Source organism: Pollachius pollachius, assembly GCF_949987615.1.
Source record: "Pollachius pollachius genome assembly, chromosome: 1".
Lineage (NCBI taxonomy): Eukaryota > Metazoa > Chordata > Actinopteri > Gadiformes > Gadidae > Pollachius > Pollachius pollachius.
The window spans coordinates 45,557,441-45,582,873 of record NC_136934.1 but is presented as its reverse complement, the minus strand read 5'-3'; the positions used below and the strand labels follow the sequence as shown (position 1 = coordinate 45,582,873).

At 50.5% G+C, this 25,433-nt stretch overlaps 2 protein-coding genes across 2 annotated transcripts; both read right to left on the bottom strand.

Annotated features, from left to right (window-relative positions):
- Window positions 1–908: 908 nt before the first annotated feature.
- On the bottom strand, window positions 909–2,748 carry LOC307086954 (chemerin-like receptor 1). Its single transcript, XM_079752300.1, has 2 exons — window positions 2,700–2,748; window positions 909–2,219 (listed from the first exon to the last, which is right to left on the bottom strand). Exons 1-2 carry the CDS (start codon window positions 2,707–2,709, stop codon window positions 1,147–1,149), a joined length of 1,083 nt encoding a protein of 360 aa, XP_079608426.1. The 5' UTR covers window positions 2,710–2,748; the 3' UTR covers window positions 909–1,146.
- A 5,140-nt stretch (window positions 2,749–7,888) lies between these two features.
- On the bottom strand, window positions 7,889–10,612 carry LOC307088857 (chymotrypsin-like protease CTRL-1; the record flags this gene model as incomplete). The annotated part of the gene is made up of 7 exons (XM_079754893.1): window positions 7,889–8,050; window positions 8,174–8,304; window positions 9,203–9,383; window positions 9,544–9,625; window positions 9,862–9,941; window positions 10,201–10,307; window positions 10,567–10,612. 7 exons carry the CDS (start codon window positions 10,610–10,612, stop codon window positions 7,889–7,891), a joined length of 789 nt encoding a protein of 262 aa, XP_079611019.1.
- Between the last annotated feature and the right edge of the window lie 14,821 nt (window positions 10,613–25,433).

Sequence of the window (25,433 nt, the reverse complement as noted above, 5' to 3'; positions counted from 1 at the left end):
GTAGGTTCTTGTTGGTATATATTTAAAGGTGATTAGCTGTTACAAGCAGTTATGAAAATCTGCCTCTTCTGACATCACAAGTGTGCGTGTCTCCCTAGATGTATGACGGATATATGAGCAACGTTTGCGACAGTCCACTGGTTAGGCTGGTAGACTGATCTATCCAACATACATCTAGGTGGACACGCCCACTTGTGATGTCAGAAGAGGCAGGTTTCCAAAATGGCTTGTAACGGCTAACCGCACTCACCATTAAGAGGACAAGTGCTGAATTAAAAGGGCACAGTGGAGTATAAATGGCAGATGGGGTCGTAGCTTATACCATGTCCCAAGTGAACCCCAAGTGAACCCTCCACCGTTTCCATTCATCCGAATGGGAAAAAGTCCTGGCCATGGTAACTGGTATTGCTATGTTTAGCTGAATGCGTTGGTCTACTTTTATTTCTTAGGAAATGATGGTGGCCACTAGATGGTAGCACAGTACTTTTGACTACATACGTGGAGTCAATTTCTACATTTATGTCAAATTTAGTTTTTTAAATCGTTGTAGCCCTACATCACCTTGGATTTGTGTGTTTTAATGCATGGAGGGAAAATTTCGACATTTCGTTCTTTATAAAAAATTTAGACATGCCAAATGACATACCAAGTTACTATATACTTTACCGTTAATTACAGTGTATGTACCTAATGTGTTCACCCAAGCAGTGGTTCCCAACCATTGACTTCCCATGTGTCACTAAATGGTCATCAGGACCTTTCGCGGACCGCCTCATGCATACAGCGCCCCCTTTATACACAATTATGCCACAGGAAGCCCATGACCACCAATCAAGTCAGGTCATCAATTTGATATCAAGACAAATAATATGATGGAACATCACATGATGAACATTTTATTTTTCATCATTGACCGCAGTCTTTATAATGGCAGTCGACTGTCAAACAGCATTTAACAAAGATGTTACAGGTAGAACATTTAGAAACAAATACAATACAAACCATTCAGTGGATTGTGCAAATAATTAACACAAGAGCTTCAAGCACAATATTTAAATGCTTAATACAAGACGCTAAATAAATGTAAATGTTTACTCAAATGAATTCACATGAATTCAAGCTAGGGGTTGGTCTGTTGTGGATTGTTTATTCCTCACTAGTAGGAATTTGGGTGAAGGTTTCTGCTATGGTTGCAGATGTTTCGTTCGTCCTGTTAGCTGAACCAGATTCAGACCTCCTAAAAAGGCGTGAGATATTAGACAGGGAATTATTCGAAGCAAAGGACAGGTAGTCCTCTGCCAATGCAGTCTCCAGGACATGAAACAGAGATTGTTTGAGCTTCTTTATAAATTCATCACACATGAAGACGTAGAGCAGGGGGTTCAGGCAGCTGTTTACCGTGGTCAGGTTTGATGATAATGGTCCCAAAAATCTTCGAATTGTGACAATTCGTTCCCTGGTTCCGTATGCTTCTATATACTTATGCACGTGGTAGGGGACCCAGCATACTACAAACGCAAGGATAATGGCAATAATAATGCGGAGAGATTTCTTACTCTTAGCTCGGTTGAAGCGCCTCATTCGCATGCCTATGGCCACATAAGACCCCGTTATGACCAGCATTGGGATGAGGAAGCCCATGAAGAATTGGAAGTGAGTGAGGGCCAGTTTATTGGCCGTCTGGGACATTGCACAAACAGAGATCTGCATTAGGTCGTAAACACATCTAGAATATCCATAAGGTATGCTGCAGGCCAGAGAAGCCAGCCAGATGCCAGCACATATGAGCTGAGCTTTCCGGACGGTCCTGTGGTTCTGGGACCACACCACCACCCATGTGCACAGGCAGCGATCCACACTAATGGCCGTCAGGAAGAAGACGCTGGCAAACATGTTGCCGATGGCGATGACGGAGCTGAGTTTGCACATAAACCATCCGAAAGGCCAGTGGTAGTCCTTAGCCACGGAGATGATTAGGAAGATCAGAAAGCTTGTGAAGAGGAAGTCAGCCAAAGCCAAGTTGAAAAACCAGATTGAGTTGACTGTTCTTTTCATTCTGAAACCGGTCACATAGATCACCAAGCCATTTCCCACCGTTCCAAACAGGAACACCAGACAGAGGATGATCAGCGAGATTGTATTCATGTAATTATGACGATTCACTGGCCTTTGATTATTGGCTACAGGGACTTCTGTCGAAGTGAGGTTATAAGATGAATCTGCCAGCAAAGAAAGATGTGGTTAGAATAGTGGCAGCCTTCCTTTGTTTAAGGAGGGCCTCTAACAGCATATCATATCTCTTGCAACATGCACATTTGAGACGCTTTTGGAATGCTTATCATGAGTGTATTTTTTCTAAATCATGTTTTGATTATCTGGGTTTGGTTATAGTCACCGAGTTAGTTAATGGATGATTTTTTTTGTTTGTTTCAAAACAGTTTTATTTCATGTTACTATAGGTAAACATTTAAAAAACAGTTATATGTCATGGTACTTTAGCTATACATTAAAAACAGTTATATTTAATGTTACTATAGGTAAACATTAAAAAAAAACAGTTATACTTCAGGTTAGTATCTTAACAATAAAAAAACATTTATATTTCATTTTACTAAAGGAAGACATTAAAACATATTTATACTTCATAATACTCTAGGTAAACATAAATATTAAAAAAAAATGGTTTAGGCAAACAGTACCTGTTTCCATGTTTCTGTCGATCCACCAACCCTTGTCTTAACACTACAGTCTCTCACCACTGGACAAAGCACTTAGCAAAGAGACCCGACAGTCACTCCTACTAAGTCTCGGGCTACGCCCATCCAACTGCTCTTCACAGGAGTATGGGTTTTTCATAATATTGTGTTCATATTAAATCTTGTCCATGAATCATCTCATGTTCATGTATCAAATACAGGATAAATGCATGTATGTTACAGAAAATGAAATAATGGCCATAGGTCATAAACAAGTGCATGTCCGATAACTGGGGGGGGGGGGGGGGGGGTAGTGTAGCTCATGGTTTTACATGTATGCAAAGAAGATGCCAAACAAATGAAAGTAGAGCCTATTGTGAACACAATACACTTCATTGTGTTGTGACACTTGGTTGCCAATACACACAAGGGGTGCATCTTTCTGCTGTCAACTGGCCTTCAAAACAAAGCTACAATCTTCTTGGTCTAATCAATTGGACTGTTTTAGATAGAAAAATCGAAAGCATTGAGTAGAGTCTCCCTGGTTTTAAATGAATTATCATTGTGGCATTCCGCCCCTTAAACCTCGGCCCGGGCGGATCCGAGGATCAGTGGTGGACGGCGTATACCGCCGCCACCCACTAACCGGCGACAGAGAGCATCACTTCTCTCCCCCCAATCAGCGAGATAGGGGACACCTGGCCGGAGGGAGGAAAAAGCCCAGGAGCCATTTTAAAAGGGACACCAGGACGGGAGAGGGGAGACGAGTGACACGGGGGAACAGCTGGAGACCCCAACGGAATAGAGGCTCTCGGAGACCCTATATAGAGTACTTGTGTTCTCCGTCTTGAAGGAACTTGATAATAAACGCCGTGTGTGGCTTAAACCCCGACTTCGCAGTGTGATCTATCCTTGACCCCGAGACATCAGGGAGCGGGTACCACATATGGTGGAGAATGCAGGCAGCCTGAAGGACCCCACTACAACACCAATCCGGCATGCAGAACCCGGACGGAACCGCGGCTACGGCCATCCAGCAACAAGAGCTGGAGACCACGGAGAGGATTGCCCTGCTCTGCGAAGCCGTACTGCGGCTCACCAAACACGCCGTCCGCGCCGCCCCGACCGCCGCCCCGACCAGCCGGCTCACCAAGCTTGGGCCCGACGACGACGTGGAGGCATATCTGGAAGTCTTCGAGCGGACCGCCCAGAGGGAGAACTGGCCAGAGGAGCAGTGGGCCCATATCGTGGCAGCGTTCCTCACCGGTCCCGCCCAGCAGGCGAGCCAAGACCTACCACCGGAGACCGCCCGACAGTACCCCGCCCTCAAGCAGGCGATCCTGGCCTACTACGGTCATACCCTCGCAGCCCGCGCTCAACGCTTCTACGACTGGCGATTCGACGTCCGGGGCGCCGTACGGACGCAGATCGCCTAGCACGGTCAGTTAGTGAAGAGGTGGCTAGTGACCGGAGAAGGACCCAGCCCTATCTACAGTGTGCTAATAGACAATACTATTCGACAGCTCCCGCCGGGCGCCCGACGGGTACTGGCCCACCACCATCCCGACACAGTGGATGACCTGGTCAGAACTGGCAGGTGGCTCAGCACCTGAGCGTTAGTACCGGAACCACCCCACGACCCGTCGAGTTCCGCCGAGACCGACGGGGACCCACGGCCGGGGCCTTGGCACCCTCCCCCGACCCGCCGATCGTGAACCAGGAGAGTCGCGAGGGGAGGCGGTGCTACGAGTGCAGCCAGCCCGGTGCAGCCAGCACATCGCCCGCTACTGCCCGGGAGAACGGGACGCGTCGATGCTGTCGGCCTACGCGGACAAGGGGACGGGCCGGCCCTGCATGCTGGCGACCTGTTGGGCGCAGGGGATGTCCGGGAGCCCGACCATACCTGCGCAGGTCATGAACCAGGACACGCAGGCCCTACTGGACACCGGCAGCGTGGTTACCCTCCTCCGCCCCGACTTGGTGGGAGGAAGGGAAGGGAGACCCATGGAGGTGGCCTGCGTGCACGGGGACACCCGAACCTACGAGACCTGCCACGTGGTCGTCCGGACACCACACGGGTTGTTCACGGCTCGGGCGGGGATTGTACCCCACCTCCCGGTGCCGCTCCTGATCGGGAGGGATTGCCCGATATTCCACCGGCTGTGGGACCCGGCGCAAGAACCCAGGAGCAGGAGAGAGCCTCCCCGCAGAGGGGCGAGGGGAGCTCGGCAGTCCTACGGGGCACACGGTTCCCGTTGTGGGGCCCCTTCCCAAGACCAGCCGGGGACACGATACATCCTGGTACTGGTGGACTACGCCACCCGGTACCCCGAGGCTCTACCCCTGCGCGCAGCCACCGCGAAGGCGGTCGCCTGGGAGCTAATGCTACTATTTAGCTGGGTAGGGATAGCAAAAGAGGTGCTAACTGATCAGGGCTCCTGCTTCATGTCCCGCGTAATGAAAGAAGTACTTAGACTCCTGCAGGTAAAGCAGCTTCGGACCTCAGTCTACCATCCGCAGACAGATGGCCTGGTGGAGCGGTTCAACAAAACCCTAAAGCAGATGCTCAAAAACGCCATGGACCTGGATGGTAAGAACTGGGACCAGCTGTTACCACATGTATTGTTTGCCGTACGGGAGGTCCCCCAGGCGTCCACCGGATTCTCCCCCTTCGAGCTGCTGTATGGACGAAGGCCCCGCGGCATCCTGGACATAGCCAAGGAGGCATGGGAGAGCCAGCTGTCCCCCCACCGCACCACCCTGGACCATGTGGAACAGGTGAGGGACCGCATGGCCCTGGTGTGGCCCATCGTCCGGGAACACCTCCGGCAAGCCCAGCAGGCCCAGGCGAGGGTCTACAACTGAGGAGCCCAGCTGCGAACCTTCCAGCCTGGGGACCTGGTCCTGGTCCCCACGGCGGAATGTAGGTTCCTTGCCAAGTGGCAGGGACCCTATGAGGTGGTTAAACGTGTGGGGGAGGTAAATTACCGGGTTAGACAACCAGGGAGGCGAAAGCCTACCCAAATATACCACATTAACATTTTGAAGCAGTGGAGAGGCGGGGGGTGGGGACCCCCTGACCCTACTCCCCTGGCGCTGGCGGCCCGACGCGAGATCCCGGACGTCCCGGTTTGGGAGGACCTCAGCCCGGCCCAGAAGCACAACCTCGACGAGATCGTCATGCAGCACCGGGACGTGTTTTCCGAGCTTCCAGGGACGACCACGATCGGCCATCATGATATCCGGACGGCGCCGGGAGTGAAGGTGAGAGTCCACCCCTATAGGATCCCGGAGGCCCGGAGGGAGGCCAAACAGGCCGAGGTACGCCGGATGCTGCAGCTCGGGGTCATCGAGGAGTCGCGCAGTGCCTGGTCCAGCCCGGTAGTACTCGTACCGAAGCCAGATGGGACCTATCGCTTCTGTAATGACTTCCGGAGGCTGAACGAGGCGTCCGAGTTCAACGCCTACCCCATGCCCCGGGTGGACGAGCTAATCGAACGCTTGGTCCTGCCCGTTATCTCACGACCTTGGACATGACCAAGGGGTATTGGCAGGTACCGTTGACCCGGGCTGCCCGGGAGAAGACGGCGTTCTCAACTCCAGGGGGCTTGTACCAATACACCGTCCTCCCCTTCGGAGTACATGGCGCTCCGGCCACCTTCCAGCGCATGATGGACCAGCTCCCGAGGCCCCACCAGGCCTACGCAGCGGCCTACATAGATGACATCATCATCTACAGCCACAGCTGGGATGTCCACGTCCGCCAGCTGAGGGTGGGACTGGGGGAGTTGGGGAAGGCGGGCCTCACCGCCAACCCGGCCAAATGCCGTCTCGGGCTGGAGGAGACGGCGTACCTGGGGTACCAGGTAGGGCGGGGAACCGTTCGGCCACAAGAGAGCAAGGTGGCCGCCATCCAGGACTGGCCCCAACCCCGCACCAAAAAGCAGGTGAAGTCGTTCTTAGGACTAGTCGGGTATTACCAGCGGTTTATACTCGGGTTTGCCACGCTGGCCAGCCCAATAAACGACCTGACCCGGAAAGCCCTGCCTGACCGGATCACCTGGTCCGAGGCAGCCAACCAGGCCTTCGGGACGCTCCGTGAGGCCCTGTGCTCGGAGCCAGTGCTCATTACCCCCGACTTTGCTTTCCCCCTGATAGTGCACACGGACGCTTCGGAGGTGGGGCTGGGGGGAGTCCTGTCCCAGGTCCGGGCCGGAGAGGAACACCCCGTCACGTACATCAGCCAAAAACTACTACCGAACGAGCGAAACTACTCAACGGTAGAGAAGGAGGCCCTGGCCATCAAGTGGAGCCTGGATAAACTCAGATATTTTCTCCTAGGGAGGGAGTTCACCCTGGTCACCGACCACGCCCCCCTGAAGTGGATGGCCAGTGCCAAGGACACCAACGCCCGGGTGACGCGGTGGTTCTTGGCCCTCCAGGACTTCCGCTTCAAGGTGGACCACCGACCGGGCAGGGAGCACGCCAACGCTGACGACCTGTCACGTCGGGATACCTGCCTGGGCGGGTTCACCAGAGGCCTGAGCAAGCAGTGGAGGAGTGTGGCATCCCGCCCCTTAAACCTCGGCCCGGGCGGGTCCGAGGATCAGTGGTGGACGCCGTACACCGCCGCCACCCACTAACCGGCGACAGAGAGCATCACTTCTCTCCCCCCAATCAGCGAGATAGGGGACACCTGGCCGGAGGGAGGAAAAAGCCCAGGAGCCATTTTAAAAGGGACACCAGGACGGGAGAGGGGAGACGAGTGACACGGGGGAACAGCTGGAGACCCCAACGGAATAGAGGCTCTCTGAGACCCTATATAGAGTACTTGTGTTCTCCGTCTTGAAGGAACTTGATAATAAACGCTGTGTGTGGCTTAAACCCCGACTTCGCAGTGTGATCTATCCTTGACCCCGAGACATCGGGGAGCGGGTACCACATCATTGATATTATAATAATTATTCATATTATTAACATTGGTCAACCCAGGTAAAAAACAAAACACTTGGTTGGTGGTTTCAACAGTTTTAATTGCAATGAAATTCAATCATACATCACAATGAACACATGTGAACATTTAGCTCTCAAACGATACATTTGAACGGCAGCTGACTGATGTTGTCTCTGAATGGATGTCGGTCCTACACCTCGTCAGGTCCACACGCTGCTCACTCCCTCGGACACACGCTTCAGTTGGATGCCACGGTCTGGTCGATCCAGCGGCGCAGGTAAGATACGCGTGCGTACACGGCCGGGGTGCGCACGTTGCAGTTGCTGGTTCCCCAGGAGACGATGCCCACCTGGCTCCAAACGCCGCTCCTCTCGCAGACCAGCGGTCCGCCGGAGTCGCCCTGGAGAGGAGACGGTGCGGTTAACCATCTGCTGCATTTGCTTCTTCTTCAGCTTGTTTACATCACAGCAGTGAAGCAGACCGCAACCGTGTCAATTTATCATCATAACATGTGCATGACTACCTGGCAGGAGGATACTCCAGATGCTCCAGCGCAGATCATGGCGTCGGTGATCCTGTTCTGACCCCAGTACTGGCGGCACTGAGCGCTGCTGAGCAGGGGGAGGGAAGTCTGCTGCAGATAGCGAGGGCTGGCTGAGGACGGGATGAGAAGCAGGGGATGAGGACTGGCTGTTAGTGAGGTGAGATGCCTAGGATGAGGACTGACTGAGGACGGGATGAGAAGCAGGGGATGAGGACTGGCTGTTAGTGAGATGAGATGCCTAGGATGAGGACTGACTGAGGACGGGATGAGAAGCAGGGGATGAGGACTGGCTGTTAGTGAGATGAGATGCCTAGGATGAGGACTGACTGAGGATAAGAGGAGATGCAGTGGATGAGGACTGGCTGTTAGTGAGATGAGATGCATGGGATGAGGACTGACTGAGGATAGGATGAGATGCAGTGGATGAGGACTGGCTGTTAATTAGATGAGATGCCTAGGATGAGGACTGACTGAGGATAAGAGGAGATGCAGTGGATGAGGACTGGCTGTTAATAAGATGAGATGGAGAGGATGACTAATTATTATGTAATACTTGATGATCTGTAATGGAGAGTGGACAGCGATATCCCGTTACTATTGCATTTGCGTTCACAACGTTAATGGTGTGTAGGGTATCATGATTACAAGGGACGTGGTCAGCTATGACCAAGTCAAAGAGCTCTCAGCTCCCTGGGTAACACAGATTGAGGTTTGCTCGCTGCCTCTCTGCCCATAACCCCTCCCCTCCTGTACATCACATTAGACAACACATGAAGAACCCACAGAACCCTGACATCAGTGCAATCTAGTTCCAGAGATTCACACTGCATTCTAATGTGGCTCTTTTGGTTCCTGAATCCGCTGATCTGAGTGTGCGGAGGCCTTTGTCACAGAGGTCTATCTCAGACGGAGGCCTATCTCAGACGGAGGCCTATCTCAGACAGAGGCCTATCTCAGACAGAGGCCTATCTCAGACAGAGGCCTATCTCAGACGAAGGTTCGACTCACAGGTCTGGCCAGTCTTGCCCCAGCCGGTGGTGACGCAGCGGGTTCCAGCGGCGGGGTCGCTGCCGGGGGTTGCCAGACACACGGGGGAAACGCGGGACGACATCCTGGCTGGGGAGGCCAGCCTCAGCAGGGTGACGTCATTGTTGAAGTTCTGGGCATTGTAGTAGGGATGAGTGATGGCCTACGAAGAAGGGGTGGGGGGGGACACCACAGGATGCAGACAGGGAGAGGGTTATCAGGACAGAATGGACGCTTTGGGTGTCATAAAGGAGCTATGCCCCTGGTTTGAGTCACTGAGGAGCTTCTTTGTGGCGGTCAGATGGGTAGAGAAGCCTTGTTACCCTGGCGATGGAGATGACCTGGATCTGCTCGGCGTTGGACTGGCGGTCGTGCTCTCCCAGGACGACGCGGTGGCGACCCGGGCTACAGATATGGAAAACAAAAGAACTGTGAGGTTCAGCAGGCGAGAGCTGGAAGAGAGAGAGAGCTTGGAGAAAGAGAGAGCTGGGAGAGAGAGAGAGAGAGCTGGAAGAGAGAGATAGAGAGAGCTGGAAGAGAGAGCGAGAGAAAGCTGGGAGAGAGCTAGGAGAGAGAGAGCTGGAAGAGAAAGAGCTGGAAGACAGAGCGAGCGCTGGGAAAGAGATGGATGCTGTACTCACGTGACGCGGCAGTGACCAGCGGTGACCACCCAGTTCTGGTTGATCAGAGAGCCGCCACAAAAGTGGAATCCACTAGTCTCCTGAGCAGAGGATTCAGTCACATGGTCATATCAAACACTAATGGATCATAGTAGTTTCATCTGACTGACACTGATCAAAATTAGTATATTTGTATGTATTATTACTGTTAAATGTATTTTTTTTTAAACGCTTTTATCGAAAGTGGCTTTAGAGTAAAGGTGCATCTTATCAAGGAGCTGTGTGTGTTTTTGTGTGTGTATGTGTGTGTGTGTGTGTGTGTGTGTGTGTGTGTGTGTGTGTGTGTGTGTGTGTTTGTACCTGAAGGGACACCTGCCAGGGCCAGGACCCGGACACGGCGTTCTGTCCGTTCACAATCTTGTTGTCTTGTTCTCTCACCTGGGGCCTGATGGATGGCACCCCACACCCTGAATACATCAATATGTGGTTAACACAGACACCAGCCCACACCCTGAATACATCAATACATGGTCAACACAGATGCCACCCCACACCCTGAATGCACCCATACGTGGTCAATACATGATCAATACAATACATGGTCACCACGTCGGCTTCGATGCGTATGACATCCACATCATAGCATACGCCGTAACGCACCATACTTGCAACATGCTAACACAATGCTAACATTGTGAGCATTGATGGAAGACAGCTAGCACTCACCGAGGCCAGAGGCCACCAGAGCGAAACAACTGAGCATCAGAAACATGACTGCAGGAGACTGTATTCCACGTTTGTGATTAACCCCCCGTTGAAGCCCTGCTTTTATAGCTGCCCACAAACCCTCCCTGGGTGATATGTGCAGCAGTCCACATGTTACCTCAGAGATAGCGATGGGAAAGCGCTGTGTAAGGTCTAGCGGTACACAGCTGGGGTGTCGTTCAAGGCCCGCAAAACAGAAGAACATTGCACAATAACTCCACAGGAATTGGAACATTTGTGGTCAGAAAGTAAGATATGTAGAACTAAGCTGTGTGCCCTTTGTAATGTACATGGATGAACAGTTATGATATGGAGAGCTGAATGATGTGCTCTGTGTATATGGATGAACATTTTGTCTGAATTTAAGGTATATCAAGCTTTAATAGGTATTATGTATTAAGTATTGGAAGTAGGGAAGGGCCCCAAATAAACAATAAAGGGGGTGATTTTTACAGTCCGATATAGACATTGTTTTCTGAGTAACCTACTTGTGGATACTTGTGGACAGCCAATCAACTTCGCAACAATATGGCTGAGATTGTTTTGTCCCTAAGGCTGATGCCCCCATATCAGGCAATAAAAGAAAAAGTGAGAACAGATTCAATAAAAGATTTATAAAATAAAGACAACATAACCTTATCAACATTGAAAGAGTTAAGCTTCTGAAGGAAGTACAATCATTGTTGCCCCTTCTTGCAAATAGTATCAGTATTAACGTCAAATTTGAGTTTATTGTCTATCATTGCTCCCAGATATTTACACTGGTCAACCATCTCTATGCAGTTTCATTTATGTAAGTAGGTGGAGGAGAACAAGATTGGTTTCTTCTAAAATCAATGGCCATAATTTTTTGTCTTTGAGATGTTAAGCTGAAGAAAAGACTTGTCACACCAATTGACAAACTCATCAGCATGTCCTTGCATAGCCGACTCTATATAAAGAGAATCACCAGTATAGCCTCAGCATTAAAGGAATCATACACAACATTCAAATCCCAATGCAGTTCTTTATTGACTCATTGCTGACTTGCGTCCAAGATACGTGTAAACCTTCATTTTTATCAATGGAAGATGGCAGCTGGCTCTGTGATGTGACAGACAGGGAAGAGAGAACACATGAGGACTAGTGATCGGTCGTTCGCGACCGAATCAGATCGAATGAACGAATCTTTAAGAAGAACGAACCAAACTGATTCTTCTCTCTCGTTCTTCTCGTTCGTTCTCAGACTCGACTCCTCCCAGACCCACTAGTCGCTGACTCGCTGTTTGTTCACTGACTGTGAGTGGTGAAGGGGGAAGAGGCTTAGTGAGCGAGTGTACGATAATACGATTCAAAATCATTGAAATGGTAAATGTATGCTGTCTTTGTACTTTCTGTGTCATGCCAGATTAATAAAATATTTGTATGTCTCATCAATCTGTCTGTTCTTTTATGGTTCGTTCTCCACCCGGGACCCCCACCATCATTGATAAATCAAGTCTATTATCTTGCTGATATGTTAAACATCCAATAATCAACTACACCCCCCCATCCCGCTGTGTTTGGTTAAAGTTGTAATGTTGTGTTGATTGAAGACCGACTTCCACGATCGTTTGAGAATGAGAACGAGGGAGCTACCGGAAACTCGACTGAGCGAACGACACACGAACGGTTCTGAACGATTCCTCTTGGTGAACTGATCGACGTGAACTGAATCAAGGAAAAAAATCATTGAATCCATCACTAATGATGACACCGTGTTTCACCTGGTTCCTGTCCAGCAAGGAGAGGACTTGGTTGCACTTGTCCACAATGGCCTTCTGGTCCTCCGGGCTGAGTTTGTCGTGGAGCTTCTCATCCTCTACGGATGTTGAAGGCCATCTCTGCTCTGCATGTTGAAAGGCCAGAGATTCCAGAGAGTTCTTAGTGGTGACCGTTTCTTCTGGGCTTCGTCCTCAGCCTTGTCCTGGTCCAACTCCTAGATATATAGATAACAACTTCATTCCTTCCTAAATTCCTCCTGGTACATGCGCTCAATGTGATGATGGAAAGACGCCCTGTGAGGTTCATACTGCTCTGCATTCATGTTCCATACGTAGTTAACTAATGTTCCAGTTCACTCATGTTCCATACTTAATTCATACGTAGTTCCATCATGTTCCATACGTAGTACCATCATGCTCCATACGTAGTTAATACGTAGTTCACTCATGTTCCATACGTAATTCATAAGTAGTTCCCTCATGCTCCATACATAGTTAATATGTAGTTCACTCATGTTCCATACGTAATTCATACGTAGTTCCCTCATGTTCCATACCTAGTTTACTCGTTCTATGTCTAGTTCACTCATGTTCCATAAGTAGTTCACTCATGTTCCAAACATATTCAAGACATGTTGGAACTTATTTAATTCCACCATTAATGAACAGCCTAGTTTTGTTTGCATAATGTAGTTTCTAGATTCATGGGTACTGGCTACAGCATATATCAGGGTAGAGCATATATCGGGTTGTCGCATATATTGGGGTACAAGCCTTTATCATTGGTAATGGTGCTCTTGTTTTCCTTGCCGGTGCTCTTGTCCACAGCAGATACATTCAGGATGCCATTTGCATCAATGTTAAAGGTCCCCTCTTTGGGAAGGGAGTACCAGTAACAGGATACCTGTCATCTCAAATCTGTCCAGAATTGTACTGTCCTTGTTCATGGCTCTCTCCCTTTCATAGACTTGAGCCAACCCCCAGCAAGAGGGGGGTGACGTCCAGCAGAAGCAGGTCCTGCACATTCAGAGTTATCACCGGACAAAATGGCGGCCTGCACAGCTGCGAGATGACATAACCATTGACAGAGAGATTGTGACTGGGAGAAATGGGTTTAGGTTAAACATGATAAGGATATGATAATACAGAACACACACATATTGAGTAAAACATGTTTATGACGTGATAATATAGAATATATACATGTTGAGTTAAACATGATAATGATTTGATAATATAGAACATATAAACAGGGTTAAACATAATAATGATATACTATATAATATATACATATTGGATTAAACATAATGATATTATACTATAGAATATATACATATTGTGTTAAACTGATAATATGAGAATATAGAATATATTCAAACCATTATTATCAAACATGATAATAATAGGATAATACAGTATGTGCAGGGACCAGATGCACCCAGCTGCTCCATAGGCCCCTGCCTCATCAGAGTCGATGCTCTTGTTGAGGTTGCGGCCGTCCAGGAGCAGCTTCTGGATCTTGGGGACGCGGGTGGAGCCGCCCAACCGAGATGATGTACTGAATCCGGGCCTTGTCCCTCAGGGCCTTCTCCACGGGCGCCAGGGTACCCTGGAAAAGTCTGCATTGAGCTCCTCGAAGCAATCTCTGGTGATGGAGGGGGAGATGTCATGATCCGCCCCTGGTTTTCCCATTCACCTGCCTGCCACCCTGATCACTCCCAATTAACCCAACCACCTTAACCTGTGTTTCCCCTATGTCAGTCCTTTTCTCCCAAACATTCCCTGCCAGATTGTCTCTTGTGTTTCACAGTGCTTTCCCGCGATTCGAATCCTGATCTACCACCTATCCTGCCTGCTCTCTGATCCTCGCCTGTCTGACTATCCTGCCTGCTCCTGATCCTCGCCTGTCTGACTATCCTGCCGGTTCCTGATCCCCGCCTGTCTGACTATCCTGCCTGCTCCTGACCCCCGCCTGTCTGACTATTCTGCCGGTTCCTGATCCCCGCCTGTCCGACTACCCTGCCTGCTCCTGATCCCCGCCTGTCTGACTATCCTGCCTGCCGATCCTGAATCCGAATAAACGATTGACACTGTTCCACGCTCTTCGCCCGTCTGTGCACTTGGGTTCAGCCAAACGCTCACGTTACAGAACAATCTGGCCAACAATGGACCCAGCCCAGATGGACGACCGCATTTCCCGGATGGAGAGCGCGCTACAGCAGATGATGGACGTCACGGCTCAGGGACAGCAAGACCTGATGCGAATCCGCCAGGAATTGGCGAACGTCCAGACCGGCGCCACCGCTTCACCTCCTGCCCCAGCGGCGACCGAGACTCCGGCTCCTCTACTCCGTGAGCCTAGTGTAGGAGTCCCGAACGCTACGATGGTGATCCTACCACCTGCAACGCCTTCCTGTGCAATTGCACAATTCTCTTCTCCCTTCAGCCACTCACTTTCGCCTCCGAAGAAGCCCGGGTGGCTTACGCCGTAAATCATCTCTCCGGACGGGCGCGTCTTTGGGGCACCGCTGAATGGCAGAGAGGTACCTCCGCCTGCCGCTCCTTCCACTCCTTTGCCGAAGAGTTCAGGAGAGTCTTCGGAACCGGTTCTCTGGGAGCCGAGGCTGGGCGGGAGTTGTTAGCCCTGTCCCAGGGACGTCGTTCAGTTTCGGACTACGCCATCGACTTCCGCACCAGGGCCCCCAGTTGTGATTGGAACCCGGCCGCTCTCCGCGATGTCTTCCTACAAGGACTGGCTGGGTACATCAAGGATGAGCTGGTTGCCTACGACCCGCCATCATCACTGGAAGCTCTGATCGAGCTTGCTACCCGCCTCGACCTCCGAATCCAGGCTCGCAGGAGGGAGAGGTGTTCTGAGGTTCCGCCATGCAGCCCTGTTCGCCCATTGTTCCCGGCAACCTCTGCCTTCCTGTTGCAGACCCCAACAGCTTCCCTGAGAATGGGGAGTCCGGAACCAATGCAGCTGGGTCGCACCCATCTTTCCCCGGAGGAGAAAGAGAGAAGACGGAGGCTGAACCTCTGTCTGTACTATGGCCTGCCTGGACACATCGCTGATCATTGCCCGGTAAAAGCCAGAGCTCACCAGTAACCAGAGGCATACTGGTGAGCTCCATCTCTGACTCTGCCTCTTCCACGAGACCCACTCTCTCTGGTGAGCTCCTGTTGCCCTCCGGTTCCCATCCCATAACCGCATTTGTCGATTCAGGGGCAGACGAGAGCATCATGGATCGGTCCCTCGCTCTTCAGCTGGGACTCCATCCAGAGAGACTGCCAGTGCCGATCTCCGCCAGAGCCCTGGATGGACACGTGCTGGGGAGGGTAACTTCCCGGACAAGTCCTGTGTTCATGCTCCTGCCTGGAGGCCACAGGGAGACCATTCAGTTCATGCTCCTGCCCACACCCAACCAGCCGGTCATCTTGGGTCACTCCTGGCTTCGCAGACACAACCGACTGGTCCACCTGCTCCATCCGAGAATGGGAAGTCACCTGTCAGCAATCCTGTCTCAGGATTTCTTCATCGAATCCTGTTGCTCTCGCTCCTGCTCCAGCCTCGGACGTCTCCGGGGTCCCTGCCATTTACCATGACCTCAGAGAGGTCTTCAATAAGGCCAGGGCCACCTCCTTGCCCCCTCACCGTCCCTACGACTGTGCCATAGACCTACTTCCGGGCACTTCACCCCCCAAGGGACGCTTGTACTCGCTCTCTATCCCTGAGCGAGCGGCCATGGTGGACTATGTCCAGAGTTCCCTAGCCACTGGGATCATCCGACCCTCCTCGTCACCGGCTGGGGCCGGGTTCTTCTTCGTGGGCAAGAAGGACAAGTCCCTGAGACCCTGTATCGACTATCGAGGTCTGAACAACATCACTGTGAAGAACCGCTACCCCCTTCCACTACTCTCCTCCGCCTTTGAGCTGCTCCAGGGGGCAACGGTCTTCGGCAAACTCGACCTGAGGAACGCCTACCACCTGGTCCGTATCAGAGAGGGAGACGAGCGGAAGACGGACTTCAACACACCGACGGGGCATTACGAGTACGTCGTGATGCCCTTCGGCTTGACCAATGCCCCGGCAGTCTTTCAAGCGCTAGTGAACGACCTGCTGCGGGACATGATTGACAAGTTTGTCTTTGTTTATCTGGATGATATCCTGATTTTCTCCCGCAATCTCGTGGAACACATCACCCACGTCCGCTCTGTTCTCCGTCGCCTCCTGGACAACTCCTTGTTCGTCAAAGCAAAGAAGTGCGAGTTCCATGCTCCCTCTGTCACCTTCCTAGGGCATATTATTGCTAAGGACAGTCTTCAGATGGATCCGGCCAAGGTCTCTGCTGTGACATCCTGGGCTACCCCGGAGACACGCAAGCAGCTGCAGCGTTTCCTGGGGTTCGCCAACTTTTATCGGCGTTTCATCCGAGGGTTCAGCTCCATCGCCTCCCCCCTCTCGGTCCTCACCTCACCCAAGGTTCCTTTCCGTTGGTCTGACGCTGCTCAAGAGTCCTTCGAAGCCCTCAAGACCCGCTTCACCACCTCTCCCATCCTCCAGATCCCCGACCCCGAACGTCAGTTCATTGTGGAGGTGGACGCATCTGGTGTGGGAGTAGGGGGGATTCTCTCCCAGCGTTCATCCTCCGACCAGAAGATCCACCCGTGTGCCTTTTTCTCTCGTCGCCTAACCCCCCCGGAGAGAAATTATGATATTGGAGACAGGGAGCTTCTGGCGGTGAAGCTGGCCCTGGAGGAGTGGCGGCACTGGCTAGAGGGAACCAGGGTTCCGTTCCTGGTTTGGACTGACCACCGAAACCTGGAGTATATCCGAACCGCCAAGAGACTAAACTCCAGACAGGCCCGCTGGTCATTGTTTTTCGACCGGTTTAACTTCACCCTGTCCTATCGCCCTGGCTCTCGGAACACTAAACCAGATGCCCTTTCTCGACAGTTCCCCGAGTTCCCTGATGAGACGGCTGAATCCTCCACTATTGTCCCGGCCTCCTGCCTTGTCGCTGTTGTCACCTGGGAGATTGAGGAGAAGGTAAGGGCCGCCTCCCTTAATCTGCCAGCCCCCAGTTCCTGTCCCCCTGACCGCCAGTTCGTTCCAGCCTCCCTCCGCTCCGACGTGCTCCAGTGGGGTCACGCTTCCCGACTCACCTGCCATCCCGGCATCCAGCGGACCCAGGACTTCCTGCGACGGCGCTTCTGGTGGTCATCGCTGGAGGAGGATGTCCGGGGCTTCATCAACGCATGCCCCGTGTGTAACCAGAGTAAAACCTCTCGCCATCCCCCTGCCGGCTTCCTGCACCCCCTGCCCATTCCCCATCGTCCCTGGTCGCACATCTCTCTGGACTTCGTGACCGGTCTTCCCGCGTCCAAGGGCCACACTGTCGTCCTCACCCTTGTGGATCGGTTTAGTAAGCTGGCCCATTTCATTCCCCTTACTAAACTCCCCTCTGCCAGAGAGACTGCGGACCTGCTCCTCCACCACGTCTTCCGCCTCCATGGGTTACCCACCGATGTCGTCTCTGACCAGGGGCCCCAGTTCACCTCGGCCTTCTGGAGGGAATTCTGCAGCCTAGTCGGGGCTACCGTCAGTCTATCTTCTGGCTTCCATCCCCAGTCAAATAGACAGACCGAGAGGGTTAATCAGGACCTGGAGACCACCCTTCGATGCCTGGTGAACCGTAACCCGGCCTCCTGGTCTGACCAACTGGTATGGGTAGAATATGCGCATAACACCCTCACCTGTTCATCCACCGGTCTCTCTCCTTTTCAGTGCGCCTACGGGTACCTGCCACCCCTATTCCCCGACCTGGAGAAGGAGTCTTCCTGCCCCTCGGCCCAAGCTCTGATCCGTCGTTGTCGACGCACCTGGACCCGGGCGCGCACTGCTCTCTCCAAGGCTGCAGATCGCCACACTTCTGCTGCCAACAAGCACCGCACGCCGGCTCCTGCCTACCGACTTGGCCAGAAGGTCTGGCTCTCCACCCGTGACCTACCTCTCATGGTGGAGAATCGCAGGCTGGCTCCCAAGTTCATTGGACCATTCCCCATAATCCGCGTCATAAGCCCTGTGGCGGTACGCCTTCAGCTCCCTCGTTCCATGAGGATCCATCCCACCTTCCATGTCTCCAAGGTCAAACCTGTCCAGGAGAGCCCTCTGGCTCCCCCCGTTCCGCCCCCTCCTCCCCCTCAGCTCGTCGATGGGGGTCCAGTGTTCACCGTCCGGCGTCTCCTCCGCTCCCGCCGCCGTGGACGAGGGGTCCAGTATGTGGTGGACTGGGAGGGGTACGGTCCGGAGGAGCGCTCCTGGATCCCAGCTCGCTTCATCATGGATCCCCGTCTTATCTCTGACTTCCACCGATCCTGGCCTGACCAACCTGCCCCGTCCTCCCGCCCGCCCGCTACAGTTCCACTGGCGAATGGTTCCTCTGACCTGCCGGGGAGAAGGAACTCCGATGTCGCGTCCTCCTTCTCTTCGGAGGACGCAATCTCTGAGGCCTCGGAGGAATTCTAACCCTCCTCCGGGCCCCCTCCACCCTCCCTGTTCGATTTAGGACGTCTGGAGCCGTCCCTTGCCAGGGGGGGTACTGTCATGATCCACCCCTGGTTTTCCCATTCACCTGCCTGCCACCCTGATCACTCCAAATTAACGCAACCACCTTCACCTGTGTTTCCCCTATATCAGTCCTTTCCTCCCAAACATTCCCTGCCAGATTGTCTCTTGTGTTTCACAGTGCTTTCCCGCGATTCGAATCCTGATCTACCACCTATCCTGCCTGCTCTCTGATCCTCGCCTGTCTGACTATCCTGCCTGCTCCTGATCCTCGCCTGTCTGACTATCCTGCCTGCTCCTGATCCCCGCCTGTCTGACTATTCTGCCGGTTCCTGATCCCCGCCTGTCTGACTATCCTGCCTGCTCCTGACCCCCGCCTGTCTGACTATTCTGCCGGTTCCTGATCCCCGCCTGTCCGACTACCCTGCCTGCTCCTGATCCCCGCCTGTCTGACTATCCTGCCTGCCGATCCTGAATCCGAATAAACGATTGACACTGTTCCACGCTCTTCGCCCGTCTGTGCACTTGGGTTCAGCCAAACGCTCACGTTACAGGAGAGGTCGACGGCCTCGTGCTGGGAATCGACCTCGATGCTGTGGCCCGCTTCTTGTCGCCGTCGTCCTTCTTGAATTTCAATTCAACTCGGCCATGAAGTGGTTGACCAGGCGGCTGTCGAAGTCCTCGAAGATCCCGTCGTGGGACGTGGTCAGGATGGGCACGTCGAAGGTTCCCCCGCCGAGGTCGAAGACCAGGATGTTGAGCTCACCGCCGATCTGACCCAGAGTTACAGAATCAGGGACAGTTTGTGCAGGCTAAATCTACATGGACCTTTTGACCACACCGACGATGTACCTTCTTGTCCAGGCCGTAGGTAATAGCTGCAGCGGTCGGCTCAGTGATGATCTGGAGGACGTTCAGCCCGAAGAAGGCTCCTACATCTTTAGTGGCCTGTCGCTGAAAGTCGTTGAAGTAGGCAGGAACCGTGAGCACAGCATTTGTTACAGACTGCAAGGAAAATGTTATGCTGAACAACGGCATCACTGACATTAAAAGATGGAGCTCGAATTAAAGACATGGTATCCCAAAAATAGGAAGGCCTGTGAGAATCTACCTTTCCGAGGGAGTCTTCTCCCTCATCTTTGTGAGCACCATGGAAGAACTCTCCCCTGGGATGAAGTTCTTCATCTCCTCCTTGTACTCCTCTTCCATCTTGGGCTCCCGTCCATCACTGATCACCATGAAGGGCCAGTGCTTCATGTCGGGCTGCATCACGGCATCAACGAACTTCCGGCCAATCAGACACTTGCCCTCTGTAGCGTTGCAAAAAAAGACCAAAATCGATTTTGCATACCCAAATAATACCTAATACCCTAATCCATTTTGATAACAATAGCAATACTACTATTGCATATACACATACAGTGTTCATCTAGCTCAGGAGGTAGAGTTGGTTGGCTAGTAACGGGAAGGTTGCTAGTTTGGTCTCCGGCTCCCCGGTGTTGAGGTGTCCTTGAGCTAGACACCTCACCCTAACTGCTCGAGCTAGCTGTCACCCTGCGTGGTTGACTCCGCCGTCGGCATGTGAATGTGTGTGTTTTTTATTAACTGTCGCTTTGGACTTTGTCCACTGGCTCCCTCAAATGTCAGATATCTACAGATATGGTGATGATGGGTGTTGCTGTGATGCTCGGGGTTTACCAACAGGATGTGGACAGGTGCCCAGGTTGATGCCCACGGCCGTTCCTTTGGGACTCTTACAGAAGGGAGAGCAGGAAGTCGCTGCCCTGACATTGGGTTGAGACTGAACATACAGTTTCTGCTAAACTATAATGCAATTCTTACCTTTTCTTTTATTCAAATGTCTTGTATGCATTATTTTAAATCATGTTCTCGTGTTTTTATTGATTCTTTTAAATCAAGTTGTTGATTGTAGGCAGGGAGTTTCATGACTCCCTGCCTCTGCGATTAAACCCCTGCAGCATATCCAGAACGCGGCAGCGTGGCTCGTGTTCAACCTACCTAAATTCTCCCATGTGACCCCCCTCTTCCGGGACCTCCACTGGCTCCCTGTAGTAGCATTAGATTGAAGATAATGGTACTGGCATACAAGGCCAGTTGGTCAAGCCACACAACCCAGCACGATCCCTCCGCTCAACTACCTCAGCTGGACGTCTGGTACCGCCATCGCTAAGAGCAGGCAAATGTCGATCAGCGAATTCACAACTCTTCTCTGTTTTGGGACCTCAGTTGTGGAACGAACTCTCTGCCGATGTCAGGATCGCAGAGTCGCTCACCAGCTTCTGCAAAAGACAAAAAACTCACATGTTCAGAGTTCACCTAGACTCTGTATAGCCATCCAGTCCCTTGCGCCCACCATGGTATGTTGTACGTCCGTGCACTTAATGTACGCACTTATTATACACACATTGTGTAGCGTCTGCAGTAGCTGCTATTACTGCTGTATACAGAGAATGGGTTAGCCTAGCGATTGTTACTTGCACTTGGTTCTATGAACATCTTTACTGTACCGGCAGCAATATATTGTTTCACTTATTATGACAAATGTAGGCTATGATGTAAATTATTTTAGTTCACGCTATTTCTGATAACATGTTTCAAGTTAACCACAGTTATGAATGGTTTCTTCACCACATAATGGATAACACCATATAAGGCTTTATAGTTAAGTTAAAGACTACAAACATGGCCACTTTGCCATTTCCGTTTAAGCCAAGCCAGACAAAAGGATTACCTGGGTAAATTAGAACATGTAGGCGTGGCCTATTTACCATTCCGTCCACTCCCAATTTAACTGTTTGTTTACCTGTGTTCGTGAGATGCCTCATGAAACACCTCCAGAACGCGAGGCGCTTCATGAACCACCTCCAGAACGCAAGCCTGTTTACCTTGTGACTCTGTTAGAATAAACCACGTTGTTTAACATTTACCACTCTCCGAGTCATACCTAGCACAAGACCACCACACTGCAAAGGATCAAATTAGTTTATTCCACATCAATTGGCGAGCAAGCCAGGAGGATCGCGTTCCAGACAACTCAACTCGGCGAGCCTTGTATTCTCAGTCAACAGCCGGCACAGGTAAGCAGAGCCTTTGGAAAATCTGTTGTAGTGTTGATTGAGTTATACACGGTAAGCCAGTTTTGTTTGTTGGGATCCATTCTCCTAAAAGAACCTGGCGTGTGGTATAATACGTGTTATCGTGTGACGGAGTGATAAAGTCCAAGATGGTTGTTTATAGGAGGGTGTTAGCCCTCGGGCGTTCGAAGTGATGACTGAACGATAAAGATGATTAAAGCAAGTTAGTCCTTACACGTCTAGGTGATAAAGAAACTAACTACGAACTAATATAGGAGCACTAACCATCCTTTAGGATTACTCGTTCGTTAGAATAAAGAATATCTTCGAACTAATATAGGAGCACTAACCATCCTTTAGAATTACTCGTTTGTTAGAATAAAAAGCCACCTTCAAACTAACTAAACTCACTGATTCTGTAGAAAAGAAACTATCTACGAACTAATATAGGAGAACTCCCGGATCCTTCTCGTTTGTTAGAATAAAGAGCCACCTTAAAACTGATTTGAAATAACTAACTACGGATTCTGCAGGTTTACTCGTTCAACAAGGATAAAGGGAGATTACCCTTGTATGTTCGCATGGGAGTGAGGGGGCATAATAACGCCAATAAAAGCCTGTTCACTCAACATCCCAACCCGGCGGGAGGAGTGCGAACCCACGGGGCCAGTGTTCATAGGAGCAAGGGTCATTGAGCCTAGGCGGACCATAACGGTCCACTGTTTTTTACCAGTTAGTCTGTTCCATAAACTAATATAGGAGCACTAACCATCCTTTAGGATTACACGTTTATGTGAATAAAGGGACTACCTACGTGCTAATATAGGAGCACTAACCATCCTTTACGATTACTCGTTTGTACGGAAAAAGACAAGATAAGTCGACCGCATTTATGATTATGCAGCAAAACAGCTGAAGCTTTAAAGCAAAAATCGAAAGTGCACCGAAACCTAGGAGTAAACTTAAAATTGGTACCATCATTTGATATAAAGCGCCACAAATTATCTTTGTAACCTCTGAGATTGTCTGTTTGATTTTGTTTGTCTCGTTTGTATTTTTTGGGGTTTGCGTTTGCATCCATTGTACTCTTTCCCGCTCTTTCCACAACCCTCCCCACCTCCCACCCTTTCACACCTCACTCCATTCCCCACCTCCCTCCCTGCTCAATTTGCACACACCTATTGTCAGTCAAATTGAAGTTTTTTTTTCTTATTGTTCTCTCTTTCCCGTTCTTCCTTCAACCTTTTAACACCTAGTCTGTACCTTCAAACACTCTCTCTTGATTATAGCAGTATTCATTTAGTTGATAGAAGGAGGCCAAACCCCTTTCTATTGTCAGTCAAGTTGAAGGTTTTTTCTTATTTTTATATAGCACAACCATCGAAAAATTTAAACAGTCACAGTCCTACCACTCTTCCACAGAATTCCAGGGGTTAAACAACGCCGGGAACTCTCTTGAGTTCAGGAAATTTACACCTCACCAAACTGAGGATGTGAGAAACCGCCCAAAAAGGACTCTGTGGGAGTGTGGTAGTTAATACTGTCCAAAACAAGAAGTAGTAATCCACATAAACGTCTTTAGAAGCATAGTTTGTGTTAGGACTAGATTGTCTGTTTTTGTATTTGTTTGTGTGTTTGAGTGACTGTGTGTGTGCTGAAATAAGGGAAGCCATTCTCTAGTTAGAATCTGCAGAACACACATGTATTTTGGATAAATTATAATTACTGTGTTTTTGATTCACCAACATTAATTGTTTTAACAATCTGTAAAAGTTTGCATTTTCTTTTCTAAATGTATTCTCTTTTCTCTTCAGGAAGTGGCAATATAAGCAGTGAAGGACGCCTAACACTCATCATTTTAATTGTTTTCTAGATTGTTGGGCCCGTCTGTTTTTGTGTGTTTTGTGTATCATGACAAGAGTGCACTAGACACTGGTTGTGTTATGAACATTAATATTAGAGAACCAGGACGGTTAAAATAGACACAGGGATTAACTACTTAAATATGTAAGTTTAATTTAATAAATAATGCGCATGGTTTTCACCAGTGCGCAAGGGGGGAGCAGGAGCGTCGCTAGCAATTAAAAACATTCGGGGCTGTAGCCCAGAAGTTAGAGTCCTTTAAAACGGGGGTACAAATTTTGACCCCCGAGAAAATTTGGAAATCGGGCTGATGAACATGCCATTGTAACGTAGTTTGAGAAGGAAAGGAAAGACCAATCATCATGTCTGATTCACGTCGGGGCAGGCCTACTAAGTAGGTTAATGTTTACGTTAAGGATAGGGAAGTGCACCACATGCACCAACCGCCAAAATGAGACATTAGGAAAGCCTGTCGCCAAATGAACACACGTCATGCGGCTACCCAATGTCAAGTGGACCGGGTTGAATTCTCTCCTGAATCTGGGCAAACTAGAGCAGCACTAAACAGCAATATCGACGTGATGCGCTATGCATAGAGAATAAAATTTGCAACATTTTGCAACAACTGATTCTAAATCTGCCCATAAATGTACACGGCAGAATTTTGCGGTTTTCACTGGCAATATTGCATCTGTCAGTTGTCAAATTTGCTGAACAAAATGTTAAACTTCAATAATTGTTCGTAGTCAACTTATATAGTCCATTTATTTAAGCTCTCAACAGCGTAACCATACAGCTTCGCCACATTGGCGGGAAAACACGGCACACGCAAAGTACATCCATGGAATCAGCCGTTCAAAACCAGTCTGCATAAATCGTATGACAACTGGATGGCAGTGGATGCGGACAAGGAATACACCGCAGGGGGGAACATGAGAGCCCCAGCTCACCGCATACTGGTAGCCTGGGTGCTTTAAACGTGGGACAAGCTGGATATGGAGCAGGTGAAAAACTCCTTAAAAGTGTGTGTGTGTGTGTGTGTGTGTGTGTGTGTGTGTGTGTGTGTGTGTGTGTGTGTGTGTGTTAGCATGCATGCAGGCGTTATTTGATTGCCTACCCGATGTCAAGTGGACCGGGTTGAATTCACTGCGGGTCTCTCTTCTTATATCCATCTTACCAAAGGTATTTTATAACTGTCCTTCTCAACACTCTCTGATCTCACTAAAAGGCTAGCAGCACAAAACAGCAATATCGACGAGATGTGCTATGCATAGAGAAGAAAGAATACCGACGTTGGATTTGCAACATTTTGCAAAAAATTATTCTAAGGCTACGTTTACATGATGACGGTCTGAACAGAAGACGCAAAAGTGGCATCCGTCTTCACTTTTTATTCTGCGTTTAGACAAGCGTTTTCGGGAGGAAATCTGCATGCATACGGTGACGCGTAAGTGTGTGAATTTCGATTGGGTATGCATGTCAGGCGGCTAGGTGGTGCTGTGATACACCATCACACAACACCACCATGTCTGAGTGCATGTGTAGAATCTTCCTTCTTCT